The sequence below is a fragment of the Dunckerocampus dactyliophorus genome, chromosome 10, assembly GCF_027744805.1.
Source record: "Dunckerocampus dactyliophorus isolate RoL2022-P2 chromosome 10, RoL_Ddac_1.1, whole genome shotgun sequence".
Taxonomy (NCBI): Eukaryota; Metazoa; Chordata; class Actinopteri; order Syngnathiformes; family Syngnathidae; genus Dunckerocampus; species Dunckerocampus dactyliophorus.
Window position 1 is genome coordinate 6,528,550 of NC_072828.1, and position 19,688 is coordinate 6,548,237.

Genomic DNA, 19,688 nt, shown 5'->3' on the forward strand with positions numbered 1-19,688 from the left:
GTCCATGTACTCCAAACATAGAAAATTTCCCAAACCACAAATAATACGCAACGCGTTGCTGCAATTTTGATTATGACAAAATAATGAATGTGTTTCCTTTAGATGTTATTCAAAATATTTATTTCCAACAACTGACAATATCTTGTATACATGTGGTTTTCTGGTAGTCAATGGAACACAGACAAGTGCAGGTTGTAGCGCCCCCCACCCACCACCGCCGCCGCCTCTGACCTGCATTACTGCAATGACTCGCTTTGATTCATGCAATGAACACTGGAGAGCGCTAGCCCGCCATAGTACAAACTTACAGTCTTCTGTCTTATTGCGCCAAAGATATGGGTGGGCGATACTGAAAATGTTGGTATCAACCATCAAGCCGATACCAAGTAAATACAGTAATAATTAGTGTTAGTAAAGTCGTAATTTTACGAGAATAACAATATTATGAAGAAAATAATGTCATTTTCCTAGCATAAGGTTGAAATATTAAAGGAAGATGTTTTTTAAAGTTGGAATGTTATGAAAAACAAAAACAGCAATGACTAAAGTTGTTATTCTTGGGAGATTAGGTTGTGTAAAAAGTTATGTTACAAGAATAAAGTCAAAATATTATGGGAATAACGTCATAATTATGAGAAGAAAATTTACTGAAAGAAAGTTGAAATAGATGGAACATTAAAATGTAATGTAAGAAATATGTAATTTGATGAGAATAAAGTCCAAATATTATGAAAAAAATAGTATTCTAACGAGAAAAAAGTAGCAATTTTACAGGCATACAGTCATTATATTAAAAACAAAAAACAAAAAAAAATAAAGTTGTCATTTTTGAAAAATTAGGTTGGGGAAAAGGTTATAATATAATGGGAATAAAGTCATAATATTATGAGAAGAACATTTTTGAAGATTATTTAAGAAGAAAGTTCAGCAAAACACCATAATTGAGGAAAAAAAGAGCAACGAACAAAGTTGATACTATCCATCCATCCATTTTCTGTACCACCTGTACTCACTAGGGTCACGGGTATGCTGGAGTCTATCCCAGCTGTGTTTGAGCGAGAGGCGGCATACACCCTGGACTTGTAAATTGATAGTAACAATAGACTTTTTCACCTACATCACAAAGCTGAGATGCAGTTTTTGTGACTAGTTTGAATTCATTCAAATGATTGACTTTATTCTTGTAAAATGACTGCAGATTTTTCCATTTTGCTGTTGTTTTTATTTAGTTTTCTTGTTAAATTATATGTACCATTGAAAAAACTTTAAACACCTCTGTCTTATAGGATAGCGTAGTATTGTGTACACTAAGTATCATGAGATGTGTGTCTTGCCAATACATTGAGAATGAATCAACAACCTGACAGACTTGTAAATTCAAAAGAGTTTCATTGCAAGAAACCAAAGGAAGAATAGCGTAAGATCTTTCATTGGACCATGCAGACTTTTCGCATAGGCACTAGAAGACAGTGCATGCTATGCTGCCTTAAAAGTGAGCTGTATAACTGCTGTGGTTGGGAGATGAGATGGAAGCGGATGAAGGACATCAGCGAGGCACCGCAAGCAACCTGAACTCTTCAGGGGAACGTGTGAAGCCCATCACGCCCTGCAGGTTTGGCATCTCCCCCGGAATGGCAGTGAAGGTGAAGCGTTGTAGCAGAGTCGTGAAGAAAAGAAAGAGCTCCATTCTGGCCAGCTGCTCCCCCAAACACGCACGCTTACCTGGAAGCAAAAATATGGACAGCAGCTGGAGCTTTTCTGTTGAAACCAGTCCTCCTTGCTTCATGGAGAGTTGTGAAACCTGCTGAGAATGGTAGAAATGCATCTCTTCTGCGGAAATGGCCATCTGAATCCAAGAAATGCTGAGGGTTGAAGACATCTGGGGTCTCCCACTCATTCTTGTCATGAAGCACGGATGTGAGGATGGTGGTGATGGGTGTGCCCTGGCAAGCAGTCATCAGAGGATAGAATGAGGTTTTAGTTAGGGAGTAGGGCGTTGTAGCAAATATCCTGCTTTTATCCCTTGGTAGTGTTTTACCTTTGGGATGACATATCCTCCCAGTGTAGCATCGTGACTGGCCATCTTGGGGAATCCAAAGGGAAGAATATTCCCAATCCTTTGAGTTTCGTGGATGACGGCTTCCGTGTAGGGCAGGTTGGGTCTGTCGGCCATCGTGGGTTGGCGAGCCTGTCCAATCACCCTGTCGATCTCTGCCTGGACTTTGTCTGGGAGAGTCAGTCGTCAGAATTGGAAAATTCTGCATGGATTGGTTGGAAAGCGACACTCAGACTTACTCTGTATCTCTGGGTAGTGCAGCATGTAGACTAGAGCCCAGCGCAAGGTTGTGGCGGCGGTTTCTGTGCCGGCCTCCACCAGGTCAAGGAGGCAAACCAGCAGGGTTTCAATGTTGAAGCTGGCCTGGGGGTCTTCCTTCCCCTGCCAAGTTGCCAACAGAAAATATTCTTATTGGAAAGTGTCTTCAAGAGAAGATGTACGAAAGAGATTCCGATGTATATATTTTTTTTTATTACCCTGCCACACTATAGGTAGAATGAGGCAGAATGACGAATGGTTTATTCTGTCATGATCTATGTGCTGCATTGCTGCCACCTATCTGTCTCCTGTTGCAGCACACCTCAGAGCCACCTTGATGAGCTAATTATCCACACCTGTGCCTCATCTAGATGAGCTACTTAAGCGGCTCACTAACTTCACACTGGTGCCAGATTGTGCCTTCTGCCACACTGTGACATGCTCCTTCCAGCATTCTTGTTCCTCTGTGTTTTTTGGCTCTCTGGTTGATTTACCTGTATAGTTGTAAGTAGCCGTATTCCCTGCTTGGTGTTCTCCAGCAGTGGTTTTATTATAGTGTACTTCTCTGCTAGTTTTTATTAGCATTTCTTTCAGTTATAACTTGTATTTTTTCCCTGACTCCTTTTCCATGCCTTGCAGTGTTTTTTGTTAGTATTACCCGTGACTAGGTCAGGATGTATTTCAGTTGAACTTTGAATTTTGTGTTTTGTATTTTTGTATCTTTGTTCCTGTTTTGACTATTTTTGTATTAAAACTTTTTGTTACACGGAACATCGTCTCTGCATTTTGGATTCTACGCCTGCGGCCGAGCGTAACATATTTTTGGATATTCAAAGTGTATTCTAAAAATTCTGATTGCACTCCAAATATTAGGGTCCATTCTTGTTGTCGGCCCTCTGGTATACCATCCTTTTGTAAAAAGGCTGCTGTTGAACCTTTGCTTTAAAAAAAATTGTTTTGATCATTTAATTTTTTTTCCCTTGTCCTGTTTAGCCATTAGGGTAGGGAGTATTGTTGATCTAAATGCCCTTACATGCTCAACAGATTTGAGATTTAATTTGACTTTATTTTATGTTTTGTTGTTATGCATGTTTGGAGCAGCCGGACCGAAGCAGGAGAGTATAAAAAAAAGAAGAGAAAAGAAAACAGGGGGAGCCACATCACATCATCTGCAAATAGCAGAGATAACATCCTAAGGACCCCAAACGGGACCCCCTCAACACCTTGGCTGCGCTAGAAATTCTGTCCATAAGAATTGAACAGAATCAGTGGCAAAGGGCAAACTTGGCCCACGTTCACCGCGAACAGGCTGGACTTACTGCTGGCAATGCAAACCAGGCCTGCTTTGTTTGTACAAGGACCGAAAGGCACGTAGTAGCATGCCACCAATTCCATACTCCCAGCGCACTCCCCACAGAACACCACAAGGGACACGGCCAAATGCCTTTTCCAAGTTCATAAAGCACATGTAGACTGGTTGGACAAACTTCCATGCACTCTGCAGTAACACTTGCAAAGGTGTAGAGTGGTCCAGTGTTCGGTAACCAGGAAGAAAACCAAATTCCACCACCTGTAGCTGAGGTTGGACTAACGGTTGTACCCTTCTCTCCAGCACTCTGAATAGACCTTCCCAGGGAGTGCAATCCCCATATAGTTGAAACACACTCTCAGCTCAACCTTTTTGAAAAAGGGGACCACTACCCCAGTTTGCCAGTCCAGAGCTACTGTTCCCGACTTCTACACAATGTTAAAGAGATGTGTCAATCAAGACAAATCCGCTGGATGTTGTGGACCTCTCCCACTTTTGTAAAATAGTTGGACCTGTTGTGATTGAGGTTAAGATGAATGTTGTGTTACATTGTTCTTTTAGGTTGAACTGCAAGTTGAAGGTGTGTTGACAGAAGTCACCACGCTGTCATTTTTCATGTCTGGTTCAGACGCTAATAACCGCTAACTGCAGCTGCCTGCATCTGCTGCGTTCTGCTGCCATTTCAAACAATGCTAGAAGTTCAAATGATCCTATAAGATGGTGGTCCTAACTGTAGCGAGAATCAGGTTCCAATGGCTTTGCTGGGGGAAAAATGGAATCAACTCACCTTCTCTATCTCGCCAAGGTACACATCAATATAATCCCGGGGTTCTTCTTGGTTCCACTCTTCCTGGTGCTTCTCCACTTCCTTCCCCAGGAAGACCATGATCTCCCTGTAGTTGGCGTGGACCTTCTGGTGGGGACCGGGCAGGTACTTGAGCAGACGGGGGAAGGCATCGTAAAGCTGTGGACGGAACAAACCCTTTAGGTTGGCGCCTCAAGCTGGCTGAGTGTCATTATGGAGCTGAGTCGAGGTGATGGGAGCCATGACCTGTATAACCTCTGAGGTGGCAAGCGCGATGGCCTCAGTGTCCAACTGTAGGAACTTGCGAAAGGTCCCGTCACTGTACTCAAAGCGGCGTCCAAAGACCACAGATGAGATGATGTTACTCACTGAATTTATTATGGTGTACTGAGGGTTGAACGGCTTTCCTGCAAAGACAGCACGAGGATATGATGGATCAATGCATTTCTGTTTCAGAAGTCAATTTCACAGCTCTCTCAGGACTTACCTTGCTCCTCTTTGAAAGCTTCACAAATAAAGTTACATTCGACTTCAATGTATTTTTCCAGTGACTTGTGACCTTCTCCAAAGTAACGCAGGTGAGTGTTGGCAAATTTCCTTTGCTTCTTCCAGTGGTAGCCATTGCTCATTACGATGCCTGCAACAGTTTGATGTTAACGTTATTCATTCATCTTCTACCACTTTTTTCAGGGACTGAGTGAGCTGAACTCAGATGACCCTGGTCCCTGGTCACCAGTCAGGTCACATACACATGAAGAACACGGGTGGGCCACATAGTGAAAAATAAAAGGATGCAACTTTGCCACTTTGATATTTTGTAAAGCAACACATGATAAGAAGTTATATATATTTCAAGAAAAAACTGCATTACAGCTTTGTGATATGGGTGAAAAAGCCTATTATTAGTATCAACTTGGCTCTTTGCTCTTTGTTCTTTTTTCCCCATTTTTTCTGTCTTTTTTTTGTTCAAATAATTATTCTCAAATAATCTTCATAAATTTTCTTCTCTGAATTTTATGACTTTATTTTGATAGGAAATATTACATATCCATCCATCCATCCATTTTCTATACCGCTTCATCCTCATTAGGGTCGCGGGGGCATGCTGGAGCCTATCCCAGCTGACTTCGGGCGACAGGCGGGGTACTAAATATTACATATTTCCTCATAATATTACGAGTTTATTCACATAAAATTGCAACTTTTTTTCTCATTAGAATACAACTTTTTTCTCGTAATATATATCTCGTAATTACAGCAGGTTTATTTTCCATTTCCACTGTTGTTTTTTTTCAAACTATTTCAACTTTCTGGTTGTAAATTTTCTTTACTCATTATTAAATATTATTCTCATAATATTTAGACTTTATTCTCGTAAAATTATAATTATTTCAACAACCAAATTTTTCAAAGATTACAACTTTATTTGTTTGTTTTGGATAAAATTACAACTAGGGATGTCGCAAGATCTCGTGTCACAAGATCTCGCAAAATTAAAATGTGACAAGATTTCTTGTTCAGAAAAAACATGTCTCGTGGGCACTAGGCTTTGGGACACATATACAGTAAATCAATAAATAAATCACACAATAAATGAAAATGAACTTGATCATTTTGCCAGCGTCAATACGTTGCCATGTGCATGCGTGTCTGTTTTACTCGTCTCACGCCTACAAATAGGCAGGAGGAGCGTCCACCAAAGGGTTCAGCACCTTGGCGCATTTTGTTCCATAGAACAATGGCATGAACGCGGTAGGTGGAGGGTGGCATACACACAGAGTGCAGAAGAGTGCAATATAGTAGAAATTAAATCTGTAGATTACAATATATTGTCATATATGTTTTATATTTTTTCATTGTACTTTCCTTAAAAGTAATGTTAAAATCTTGTTTGGTTTCCTTCTCGTGGACCCAATCTCGTGTATCTCGTGACACCCCTAATTATGAATTCTAAAAAAAATAACGTCTTTCTTTAACTCATTCAATCCCAGTCATTTTTCAAAAGACAAACACTTCAGTACCGACCATTTTAGACAATTTTCACTGATCTTTCAAGGCACACAGAATATTGTGTTCTGTGGCTATATAAACATGGAACCTACCAAAACAAATATTAGACTCCTGTCTTTCATCAGGAAAAAAAGAGTTTGTTTCTACCTTTTTCCGTTCTTTACTAATCAGCAGTAGAACATTGGTAAGTTTCAGGAAAATATCAGTTTCTGTCTAGAAAAAGAAGAAATCCAGCTTTTTGTGAAAAGAAACATTTCAAGCATAACTTTCACTCTGACACAAATAGTTGTGGTTTTTGTGACAGCTCATATCTAAATGGTCTTTCACTTGTACAGCGTTTTCCACCTCCAAAGCACTCTGACACTGTTCGCACATTTACCTACTGAACCCCCAGTTGCTTCAGGACCAACTGGGGGTTCTGTATCTTGCCCAAGGATACTTCGACATGATCACGGGAGGAGAGAGGATTGAATCCGCAACCTTCAGGTTGGGAGACGATCACTCTACCACCCTAGCCATGCCGCCCCAAAGACAACTCCAAACAACTATACCAACATAAACAACACAAAAAAGGGATTGTTTTACTTCAACATAACAATTTATTTACACTGGGAACTTTTGAAAATTTTCACATTTGGAACTGTACTATGTGTGTGCATGTGTGTGCACGCATGTGCGTGTGCACACATTAACATTAGCCTACCATGAATAACCTGCATGCTACACTCCTCCACACACTCACTTCCTCCTTCCTGCTGCTCAATTGCTGTTATCAAATGCAGTTCTGCCACCTTGTGGCCGTTTTTCTGGCTTAAAATTGCTCTGATGTGAAATGCATTAGCGGAGAGTTGTGTCATGTGTCTATGGACTGTTAGAGAAATTAGTGGTGCGTGCCATCGCTCACCGCCTTTAAAGTACTCGTGGAAGAGTCGGACAATGGGACGATCAACAAAGCTGTCCAGCTGGATGACGAGAGCTTCTTTGACCGTCTTGTAACCCCAAATAAACACCATCCTCTGGCCGCCGGTCCTCAGACTGAACACTGGACCGTACTTCTTTGCGAGCTGTGGACCAACAAAACCATCGGACAAATGCAGAAATTATTTGGTAAGCGTTCAATATATTGCGGCGTTCATCTCACATTCTCCATTGATTTGTCGTCGGCTCGGGTGAAGACATTCCCGAGAAAAGGCAGAGCCCAGGGTCCGGGCGGGAAACTAGGAGGTCTCCGGTTTCGGACCACATCTGTCAGCAGCAGCACAACAAAACCAAACAACAGCCAGCCACTAATATCCAAGCATTGGAAAAGCGCTTGAAAAATCATGTTGAAGTTTTGCTGTGTGAAAATCGGCCTGATGTGGTCTCATATAGTCCAAGGAGAAAAAAAGAGAGCTCTACTGGAACGTGTTATGTAACGGAAGTTGAAAAAAACAAGAGCAGAGGTTAAATTCTTACAGCAGACAACACTCACTGCCAACACAGGAGAGCGTGTATGAAATCAAGTATACTGTGTGTATGAAAGTCCTCAACTTGGGTATTATTACAATGTGGATTTTAGTTTGATTGTAATCATTTGTGATTGTCCCAAAGCGGCTAGCCCGGCAAATGCTACAGTTAAAAAAAAACTGATCACGTGTTGTGTCTTTAATGAAGGTAAAAGTAAATATTAATTTATCCCTTTCATTCATCATTTATCAGTTTTCTCTTATGTGTATTCAGTAATATGTGCTTTTTCTTGCTTGTTTATTGATACTTCTAACAGCACAAGCTACAATTTCTATCTTTCTGAACAGCCTGTGTATCGGCTGATCAAAATCTTAAGACCAGTTGAAAAATTGCTAAAATTAGCATTTTGCACATTTGGATCTTAATGAGGTTTTAAGTAGAGCTACAATATGCAAAAACAAGAAGGAGGAGTGAGACAAAAAGCACTTGAAAAAGTAATTTATTGAAAACAACAATTAAACTGAAATAGGCTGTTGATCAGTTGATCAAAAGACCATCGCTCAAAAAATAAACAAAAACTCTCCAAACCAGAACAAAAAATGTTCTCAGTAGGACTCAGTAATGAGTAGCTCCACTGTTCTTGTTAATCACTTCAAAAATGGGTTTGGGCATGCTTGATGCGAGTGTTTCCAGTAGGCTAGTGGGAACATTGCTCCAAGTGGTGAAGATGGCTTCACCAAGGGTATCAACTGTCTGGCCATTTTCATAAACTTGCCTTGCCATCCATCCCCAAATGTTCTCTATGGGATTTAAATGAGGGGAACATGCAGGATGGTCCAAAAGAGTGATGTTATTCTCCCTGAAGAAGTCCTTGGTCAAGCGAGCAATGTGAGCTGCACCGTTGTCCTGTTGAAAAACCCAGCTGTGAGGTTCGATTAACGGTCGTACCCTTCTCTCCAGCACCCTGGAATAGACTTTCCCAGGGAGGCTGAGGAGTGTGATCCCCCTATAGTTGGAACACACCCTCTGGTCACCCTTCTTGAAAAGGGGGACCACCACCCCAGTCTGCCAATCCAGAGGTACTGTTCCCGACTTCAGTCAGCCAAGACAGTCCCTCAACATCCAGAGCCTTGAGGAATTCAGGGCGAAACTCGTCTACCCCCGGAGCTTTGCCACTGGGGAGCGTTTTGACTACCCCAGATACCTCAGCCACGGTGATGGAACTGTCCGCGTTCGTGTCCTCAGCCTCTGCTTCCTCTATGGAAGGTATGTCAGTGGGATTGAGAAGGGCCTCAAAGTATTCCTTCCACCGCCCAACTATATCCTCAGTCGAAGTCAGCAGGCCCCCGTCCCCACTGTAAACAGTGTGAACCGGGCACTGCTTCCCCTTTCTGAGGCGCCGGACGGTTTGCCAGAACTTCTTCGAGGCCGACCGAAAGTCGTTTTCCATGGCCTCACCGAACTCCTCCCACACCCGAGTTTTTGCCTCGACCACTGCCGAAGCCGCGTGCCGCTTGGCCTGCCGGTCGGTACCTGTCAGCTGCTTCAGGAGTCCCACAAGCCATCCATGCTCAATAGGACTCCTTCTTCAGCTTGACGGCAGCCCTGACCTCTGGTGTCCACCATCGGGTTTGGGGTTTGCCGCCAAGCCTGGCACCAACCACCTTGCGGCAGCAGCTCTGATTGGCTGCCTCAGCAATGGAGGCATGGAATAGAGCCCATTCGGACTCAATATCCTCGTCCTCCCCCGGGATGCAGGCAAAGCTCTGCCGGAGGTGAGAGCTGAAGACTCGACGGACAGGTGACTCTGCCAAACGTTCCCAGCATACCCTCACTACACGTTTGGGTCCGGCATCCTCCCCCGCCATCTAATCCAACTCATCACCAGGTGGTGATCAGTTGACAGCTCAGCCCCTCTCTTTACCCGCGTGTCCAGAACATGCGGACGCAGGTCTGATGATACGACTACAAAGTCGATCATAGACCTGCGGCCGAGGGTGTCCTGGTGCCATGTGCACTTATGGACATCCTTATGTTCGAATATGGTGTTTGTGATGGACAAACTGTGGTTCGCACAGAAGTCCAACAACATCACACTGCACGGGTTCAGATCGGGGAGGCCGTTCCTCCCAATCATGCCCCTCCAGTTCACACCGTCATTGCCCACATGGGCGTTGAAGTCTCCCAGCAAAACGACGGAGTCACCAGTTGGGGTGCTCTCCAGCACCCCTCTGATGGACTCCAGGAAGGCTGGGTACTCTGAACTGCCATTCGGCGCGTACGCACAAACAACAGTCAGGACCCTTTCCCCAACCCTGAGGCGTAGGGAAATGACCCTCTCGTTCACCGGGGATGACTCCAACACGAAGGCACCGAGCGGGGGGCTATTAATAAGCCCACACCAGCTCGCCGCCTCTCCCCTGCAGCAACTCCAGAGTAGAACAAGGTCCAGCCCCTCTCGAGGAGTTTGGATCCAGAACCCAAACTGTGGGTAGAGGTGAGTCCGACTATATCTAGTCGGAATGTCTCAACCTCTCTCACAAGTTCGGGCTCCTTCCCCGCCAGAGAAGTAACAGTAAAATGAATTTCTAATGTAAAAATATAATTCTACCAAATGTTTGTTTTTATGGCTTTATTTATATGTGCAACATGGAACAGATTGTTACAAAAAACAAATACTAAAATACAAAACCCTTTCTCAATTAGACAGAAAGCTCCAGTGTGATTGCATGTATTATTTGTACATTTCCAATTATTTACAGTCAAACAACACAAACATCAACGAAACATTCCACAACCAAATATTATTGAAAACGTGCAAAACTAAAAGAAAAAGGAGCGTCCAGGTAAGAGGTTTTGCTAGTCTTTAAGCTTTTGTTTCCTGCTGCTCAGTTTCCTCACATTTCCATCTCGCTTGTGTCACGCAGGCTGCGTCCAACAACTTACACCTGGACTTTGTAAACAACATAACAATATCTACAGTGGTGTGAAAAAGTGGTTGCCACCTTCCTCATTTCATTTTTTTTGCATGTTTGTCACACGTAAATGTTTCAGATCATCAAACAAATTTAAATATTAGTCAATGACAACACAACTGAACACAAAATACAGTTTTAAATGAAACTTTTTATTATTAAGGGAGAAAAACAATCCTGGTTGGTCCACCCTTAGCAGCAACAACTGCAATCAAGCGTTTGTGATAACTTGCAATGAGTCTCTTACAGCGCTGTGGAGGAATTTTGGCCCACTCATCTTTGCAGAATTGTTGTAATTCAGCCACATTGGAGGGTTTTCCAGCATGAAGCGCCTTTTTAAGGTCATGCCACAGCATCTCAATAGGATTCAGGTCAGGTCTTTGACTAGGCCACTCCAAAGTCTTCATTTTGTTTTTCTTCAGCCATTCAGAGTTGGACTTGCTGGTGTGTTTTGGATCATTGTCCTGCTGCACAACCCAAATTTTTCAGTTTGAGGCCACCAACAGATGGCCGGACATTCTCCTTCAGGATTTTTTGGTAGACAGCAGAATTCATGGTTCCATTTATCACAACAAGTCTTCCAGGTCCTGAAGCAGCAAAACAGCCCCAGACCATCACACTACCACCAGCATATTTTAATGTTGATATGTTCTTTTTCTGAAATACAGTGTTACTTTTACGCCAGATGTAATGGGACACACATATTCCAAAAAGTTCAACTTTTGTCTCATCAGACCAGAGTATTTCGCCATGGCTCTCACTGTGGTTCGCTGGTGTCCCAAAGCTTTAGAACCTTTTTGTAACCTGACTGTTACCAGACCAGAATGATAGATCTCAATGCCCCTCCCCCCATTACCTTTTCACAGAGGGCCATTGATTTTGTGTTCAGTTGTATTGTCATTGACTAATATTTAAATTTGGTTGATGTGAAACATGCAAAAAAAAAAAAAAAGAAATCAAGAAGAGGGCAAACACTTTTTCACACCACTGTAAGTACGTACAATATATTTCGACAACACAACAACAAGCACACTAATATTCTAAAAAAAAAAAAAACAGAAAAATATTAATCTCATCACACTAGTATCCATCCAATACCAATACCAATACTACCCTTGGTATCGACTATGTCAATGTTTGGCTCGATCTGCCCACCTTTAATACTGTACACACTAAAAGTATCCATGCTCAGGCATGACCAGAAAATTCCACAGCTGTGCATGCTCTCTCTCGCGCTCTCTCTTTCACACACACACACACACACACACACACCTCAGCGTGTTGATTTGACCAAGAAGTGATGAAAGCGTAACGACCAGTATCCTTTACATACTGTAGCAGATTAGTCTATCTGTCTATCTGCCATAAACAAGAAAATGGGTAAAAAAAGACAATACAAAAATTAAATAAAAAAATTTTAAAATATTTTTACGAGAAGTTGAAATATTATGAGAATATTATATTATATTATTGGGAGAATAAAGTCATAAGAAAGAAAGTTGTAATTCTTTTAGATCAAAGTAATAATATTATGAGGAAAAACATAATCGTTGAAATAAATACATTAATTAAATTAAAAATAAGATTAATTGAAGTAAAAGATGAAATATTAAAGAAAAAAGCTGTAATTGTCGGAAGTTGTCGTATTATGAGAAACAAAACAAAGAATAAAAATTTTTGTGGTATAAGGTTGCAAAAAAGTTACTATGCGAGAATAAAATCAAACGTCACTTCCTGTTGTATGGATACGTCACTTCCTGTTGTATGGAACAGACGCTCACGGAAAAGCTCCGTCCACTATTACCGGAGTTTTAAACCTTTTGCGACTTTTGGTGAATACAATTCGTGATCACAACTTGTGATTACAACTCTGCAAGTGAGTGCTGTGACTTTTGCCTCAATTCGGACCTGCAAGTGGACTAAACTCACCAAAACAGACAGTTAGTTGGAGCCGACAGCCGTTAAAGGCAAGCTATCATGCTACCCGCGGTTTAACAGCTGCACACGAAGCCGGATTTTAAAACATTTGGAGTTATCCTGTGAAGCTTTTTCCGGCCAACGAGGACTGGTGAGACACTGGTGAGACACTGGTGAGACACTGGTGAGATACTGGTGAGAGACAAACTCGCTGTTATAACAAATATTAATCACCGAAGGCATTACACCACAAGCCAACCGCTAACTGACGGCGTTGCTAAGCAACAGTAACAATGACAAAGGCTCGAGGGAGAAGAAGCGGATCAAGCGGTGGCTCTAACAGTTCAGGTCGAAGTACTCTAGATTCAGTTAAGTATATGGAAGATGTCGATCTAGAACTGACTCCTGAGACAACCGGAGGCGCTAGCCGTGTACCTCAACCGCCGCCGAGACCTGACAACGATGACACAGTTAATCAGATGAGACAACTGAGTGGAAATATACATATAGCAACAGCGAGAGCCTTACAGAAGATTAATGACCACGCAATAAAGCAAGAAAGAAGCTTAACGGAAAAGTGTGAGGCTACCATAGCGAAAGTCCTGGGGGATTTTGGAAAGCAGCTGCAGCTGCTTGTGGAGAATTCCAACTCCACGCTAAGAGAAATTCAAGGTCTGAGAGGAGTCAATGGTGAGATGCAAAAAGAAATAGGGTCCCTAAGGAAGGAAGTTCAAGGTCAGAGAGCGGAGAATAAAGCATTGCAAAATGATATAGGGTTATTAAGGAAGGAAATGCAATGCCTGAGAGTGGAGAATAAAGAATTACAGGAAAGTAATGCAGCATTAAGAGCCACTCTCAAAAAGGAATGTGAAGAAAAAGATAAAGTCATTGAGCAGCTGAAAAACACCATAGATGACATGGATCAGAACACAAGAATGAATGACGTGGTCGTGACAGGACTTCGAATCAAACCAAGGTCCTATGCCAGACCAGTGGCGAATACTGATGAACCAGATGAAATGGATGTCGCCTCAACAGAGCAACAAGTTGTTGATTTTTTGCAATCGAAGGAGGTGGATGTAGACATCCAATCTATTGATACTTGTATCCCACTGTATGGTAGGAACCGTACTACACCCGTCGTCATCGTCAAATTCACTAAAAGGAAATTCAAGGTTGCTCTGCTGAAACAGGGAAAGAAGCTGAAAGGAACAAACTTCTACATGAATGACCACCTGACAAAGCGCAACGCTGAAATTGCGAAGAAAGCACTGATCTGAGGAAGCAAGGAAAGATCCAAGGAACATGGAGTGCAAACTGCAAAATCTTCATCAAAGTAAATGGAGGACCAGAGGCCAGAGTTCTTCTTGTCCAAGACATCAAGGACTTAGAAAGATATTGAGGTCTCCCCACATGGAAGAGTACAGCTCTAATATGCTGCAAGAGCTACAACTGGACACTTTTTACTTTACAGATCACAAACAATTGGATATGGAAAAAGACATTGATCCGGACTCAAATTTTTTCTCTCATATTACAAATGACTGCTGTTATTATACGGAGGAGCAATACAACAACAGCTTCATCAACGACGACAAGTTATCCATCATCCACATAAACAGCAGAAGTATGTCTGCTAACTTTACTAATATTAAACAATATTTGAATCAATTCAAAGAACCTTTCAAAGTAATAGCAATCTCAGAAACTTGGATCAATGCTAACAAAGGAATGGACTTCAAGTTGGAAGGATATGAAATGACGTGTGCAAACAGGAACAATTCAAATGGAGGAGGTGTGGCCGTATATGTGGACAAACATCTGAACTACAAAATGGTAAAATATATGTCATTTGTCATTGATAACATTTTAGAATGTATAACAATTGAAATCTGTAAAAAAAAAAATGTGTTAATAAGTTGTGTGTATAGAACTCCAAAGTCAAAGATTGGAATGTTTGAGGATTGTATTAAGACAACGTTTACAGACATTGGTCAAAAAACTATTTTTTACATGTGGAGACTTCAATATTGACCTTTTGAACCCACACAAGTCCAAAGGAAATAGAGGACTTCACAGACACAATGTATAGCTTGTTTATATCCTAAAATCATTAGACCAAGTAGAATAACAGACCACTGTGCCACCCTCATCGATAATATATTCACCAATGACTTTGATAACAATACTATCAGTGGCCTGCTAATTAGTGACATCAGTGATCATCTTCCAGTGTTCACAATTTACAAGGAACATTATAATAAAAGAGAGGTGGAGACAAAAAAGACTTTTCAAAGACTGTGTACAGAGGACAGCATCCATGCCTTCAGGAAAGATCTAGAAGAACAAAGCTGGGAGAGGGTCTACAGTGCAAGAGATGTGGATGAAGCATATGACAACTTTCTAGGTACTTACTGTATACGGAGCTCTATGATAAGAACTGTCACTGGCAAGAAAAGTCCAAGAAGCAAAAGAAAAACCAGCAGCCATGGATGACAAAAGGACGAAAAAACGCCTGTAAGAAGAAGAACACATTATACAGGACATTCATCATTCAACAGACTAAAGAAGCAGAACAAAAGTATAAGACTTACAAAAATAAGCTGACATCTATCTTGAGAGTGTGTAAGAGGGAATATTATAGTCATGTACTTGATAAAAACAAAAACAACATGAGAGCAACTTAGGGCATCTTAAATAGTATAATAAAGAACAACATTAAGAAAGCAGACTACCCCCACTATTTCATGGTTGGAAACACTAACAGGAATGACATGAAGGAGGTAGTTGAAATGTTCAACGACTATTTTGTAAATATTGGACCAAAACTGGAAGAAGAAATTCCAAAACAAGACACAATTGATGAATGGAATGATATTACATATGATAAGATCAGGCTTCTCAACGAAGCACTCACACACGCCGCACGCAACACACACACACACACTCATAGCACTTTATTGATTTATTTATTTGTATTAATGTCTCTTCTGTTGTTGTTGCTTAATTTATTGGTATTTGTTTCTTCTGTTCTTATTCATGTTCTTGTGTTTTTTTCTTTCTTTCTTTTTTGGGAGAATGAACAGAAAAAGAATTTCATTGCATAGCAGAACCACCAGTTTTACTGTGCATATGACAATAAAACTCTTGAATCTTGATATTATTGATAGGAATCGGAATTCTATGTTTCTCACTGTTGTAACCAAAAAGGAAATCACTGACATTGTTAAACATTTTAAGGCAAAATCATCAACTGATTGTCATGGAATCAAAATGGAAACAAAAGGGTCATCAATGAGATTGTAGACTCGTTAACTTACATTGGTAACTTATCTTTTCAGACTGGAATATTTCCAAGCAAAATGAAAACAGCCAAGGTGGTTCCAATTTTTAACAAAGGATACAAACATAAATTTACAAATTATCGACCAGTTTCCTTGTTACCTCAATTCTCTAAAATTGTGGAGAAGCTATTTAATAATAGGTTGGACTAATTAATAAGAATGAATTATTTGCTAGAAGTCAATATGGATACAGAGCCAACATTTCAACTTCTATGGCACTGATCGAAATCACGGAGGAAATCACTACTGCTATAGACAACAGAATATGCGCAGCAGCTGTATTCATGGATCTGACAAAAGCTTTTGATACAATTAATCACAATATCTTAATTTCAAAATTAGAAAGGTACGGAATTAGAGGATTAGTTTTGAATTGGGTTAAAAGCTACCTAGCAAAGAGGAAACAATTTGTAAAGCTAGGAGAATACACATCTGGGAGTTTACACACCACGTGTGGAGTACCCCAGGGGTCCATACTGGGACCAAAACTGTTCAATTTGTATGTCAACGACATTTGTAAAGTAACAAAGGACTTACAGTTGGTCTTATTTGCAGATGATACCACCGCGTTTTGGTCTGGCGAAAGCACACAAGAACTCATTAAAAAGGTAAAGGATGAAATGGTCATATTAAAATCATGGTTTGACAGGAACAGATTATCCCTGAACTTCAGTAAAACTAAAATAATGCTATTCGGTAATAGCAGAAAGGATACGTACGACCAAATACAAATTAATGGAGTGGATATTGAAAAAGTGGAAGAATATAAATTCCTCGGGGTTATAATAGACGAAAAAATGAGTTGGAAATCTCATTAAGTATATACAACAAAAGGTGGCGAGAAATATCTCTATATTGAATAAAGCAAAATATGTTCTTGACCAAAAATCACTCCACACTCTGTACTGTTCCTTAATATTACCATATTTAATGTATTGTGTGGAGATATGGGGAAATAATTACAAAAGCAATCTTCACACACTCACTGTATTGCAAAAAAGATGAGTGAGGATCATTTATAATGCCAAGTATAGACAACACACAAACCCTCTATTTTTAAAATCACAGATATTAAAATTTGCAGATTTAGTATTCTTTCAAATCGCTAGAATAATGCATAAAGTTAATAATAACTCGTTACCCAAAAACCTCATAAAGTATTTTTCAATCAGAGAGGAGAAATATGATCTTAGAGGAAAATTAAACTTAAAACAATTATACGCGAGAACAACGCTGAAAACCCACAGCATTTCTGTATGTGGAATTAAATTATGGAACGGATTGAGTAAGGAACTCAATCAATGTACAGAGATGAGCACATTCAAAAAACAATACAAGCAGTTGACGTTTGCTAAATACAAGGCAGAAGAGTCTTGATCATCACAATGATGTTCCGTCAGGTTCGTTATTTTTTGTTTTTTTTCGTTTTGTTTTGTTTTTTAAGGAACATTTTTTTTATTCATATTTATTATATATATGTGTGTGTGTGTGTGTGTGTGTGTATATATATATGTATATATAAAAAATTTTTGTCTTACTGTTATTATGTATTATTATTCTGATTATTACAGAAAACATGACATGGAATGCAGGAAGTGAACAACAAGTGTTGTACAACATATGGAATGGATGGGGGGGTAGGATTAAATAAGCTTTGCTTCTTCCTACTCCTTTTGGACATGTGGAACTGTGAAAGGATGATTCATGAGATGTATTCCATTGTAACCTTCATGTTCAAATAAACTAAACCAAAACAAACCAAACTATTACAGGAATAAAGTCATAACATTACAAGAAAAAGAACATGTAAATGGTGAAATATTTATCAAATAAAGTGTAATTAGGGAGAAAAAGTTGATCCTAATACAGGTCGTCCCTCGTTTATCGTCGTTAATTGGTTCCAGATGCGACGATGAGTGAATTTACGCAAAGTAAGATTCAATATGAATAAACAAAATATTTTCGTAGATAGAGCATGATTTATGAATTTGTAAATACGGGTTTTAACATTAATTTTGAGCCCTGTAGACATGAAATAACACCCGCAACTGTACACTCCTATTCTTCTTTGGATACAGTGTTGCCTCGATACATCGCGGTTCACATTTCGCAGACTTGCTGTTTTGCAGATTTTTTTAAGTGCAATTTTGATGTTTCTTTGAACAGCATATGAACTGACCTTGTGCTCTGCATCCTTGTGGTATATCAGTGCGATCTATCTTCTGTTGTACGTGTCTGTTATTGTATTTTCTGCGAGGGTGTGGTACACTCATGCGAGAGTTGAAGACGTGTGCAGCTGAAGTAAAGATGTAGTCACCACCTCATCTCAGTATGTGTTTATGTGCGTGTACGAGCATATTAGCAACCCACAGTAGGAGCTACAATGGAATCTTCGGTTCTTGGAGGACGAGGAGGAGTAAAATACGACGACAGGAACAATATATTATAACAAGGATACAAACACGCTACAGCCGAACGGCGCAAGAACGAGGCAAGGTCAGAGGAGCGAATACGCGTGAGTCACTTAATAATTTCTTGTCTCCAACCTAGTAGGTTGATCATTAAAATTCAAACAAAATTGGAACTTGAAATGTGAGAAAAAAATGTGAGAAATGTGAGAAAATGTTAATGCCTGTCTGAGAAAATTCTATAAAGTGTATGCTGCGTCGTTTTACAGCCTTGAAACATATAATAATGGTTGAAAAAAGAAAGCTGGCTACTTTGCGGAGTTCACTTATCAGCCTATTTTGGGAATCTATCCCCCGCAATAAACGAGGGAACACTATACATCACATTGCACAGGCTATGGGATCATTGCAAGGACATAAGACGGTTGCCGCTAGCACAAGCTACTGAGCTAACTAGTTAGACTCTCCAAAAACAATGAGAACCTTTTTTCACTCGATCTCATCTATGGCATGTCGGCTGGGCTCTGCTGGCTCAGTAGCCAGTCTCCATGCAGTGTGAAAGGTAATGTACTCCAACGTCATGTCTCAGAACATTACTGCCGCCAAGTGACAACAATACTACATATAACTTGTCCTTCAACATTTTTTTTTACTAATAACAGGCCACAGTCAACAGAGATTATTTATTAATATTTTTTTTTGAAAAAACGCAATAGAGTGATGGAGTGACATTCAAATAGTTTAGAAGAAATAACTTCAAGGCTCACTGGTTAGCTTGCTAGCTTGTTAGCTCACTAGATTGCTAGCTAGGGGCCGTCTCGAGTCCCTGCGGCATAAGAGTTCTACAATGTGGTGTAAAGAAATAATAGGAGTGTAAAGGTGACTATAGGGGTGTTATTTCATGTCTACAGGGCTCTAATAATGTTAAAAATGGTATTTAGAAAATCATAAATAGGTTTTCTATGCTCTAACTGCGAAAATATTCCATTAACATTAAATCCTATATAGCGTAAATTCATTTAACGCGGTTGGGTCTGGAACCAAATAACTGCTATAAACGAGGGACGACTGTATATCACAAAGTTACATGGGTTAATAAAATGTAAAGAATTTAAAGTGGCCCGTCCAGTCTTTGATTTTTCAGTATGTTTCATGTGGCC

General features: G+C 40.3%; 2 protein-coding genes across 5 annotated transcripts in view; one reads left to right on the forward strand and one right to left on the reverse strand.

The window, feature by feature from the left end:
* Positions 1 to 141: 141 nt before the first annotated feature.
* Positions 142 to 7,850, reverse strand: LOC129189165 (cytochrome P450 2J2-like). The gene is made up of 9 exons (XM_054790572.1): positions 7,580 to 7,850; positions 7,343 to 7,502; positions 4,916 to 5,065; positions 4,675 to 4,835; positions 4,411 to 4,587; positions 2,296 to 2,437; positions 2,039 to 2,226; positions 1,802 to 1,943; positions 142 to 1,722 (listed from the first exon to the last, which is right to left on the reverse strand). Exons 1-9 carry the CDS (start codon positions 7,760 to 7,762, stop codon positions 1,547 to 1,549), a joined length of 1,479 nt encoding a protein of 492 aa, XP_054646547.1. The 5' UTR covers positions 7,763 to 7,850; the 3' UTR covers positions 142 to 1,546.
* Positions 7,851 to 12,616: 4,766 nt separating this feature from the next.
* The window catches only part of LOC129188661 (uncharacterized), a 28,202-nt gene continuing 21,130 nt past the window's right edge, over positions 12,617 to 19,688 (forward strand). For 2 of the 4 annotated variants that reach the window (XM_054789514.1, XM_054789515.1), the window contains exons 1-2: positions 12,617 to 14,612; positions 16,676 to 16,728. In XM_054789514.1, coding sequence (XP_054645489.1) covers positions 13,070 to 14,056 — 987 coding nt within the window. In that variant the 5' untranslated portion in view covers positions 12,617 to 13,069 and the 3' untranslated portion in view covers positions 14,057 to 14,612; positions 16,676 to 16,728. Of the gene's footprint in view, positions 15,294 to 16,675; positions 16,729 to 17,691; positions 19,585 to 19,688 lie in introns of those variants that run through there. The other 2 variants (XM_054789513.1, XM_054789516.1) reach the window with 2 other exon arrangements.

Coding starts and splice junctions, on each gene's coding strand:
- LOC129189165 (XM_054790572.1), bottom strand. CDS start 7,762: ATGATTTTTCAAGCGCTTTTCCAATGCTTGGATATTAGTGGCTGGCTG. Junction 2,438..4,410: donor ACCTTGGCGAGATAGAGAAG/GTGAGTTGATTC, acceptor GCAACTTGGCAG/GGGAAGGAAGACCCCCAGGC. Junction 1,723..1,801: donor ATTTCTACCATTCTCAGCAG/GTTTCACAACTC, acceptor TTTTGCTTCCAG/GTAAGCGTGCGTGTTTGGGG.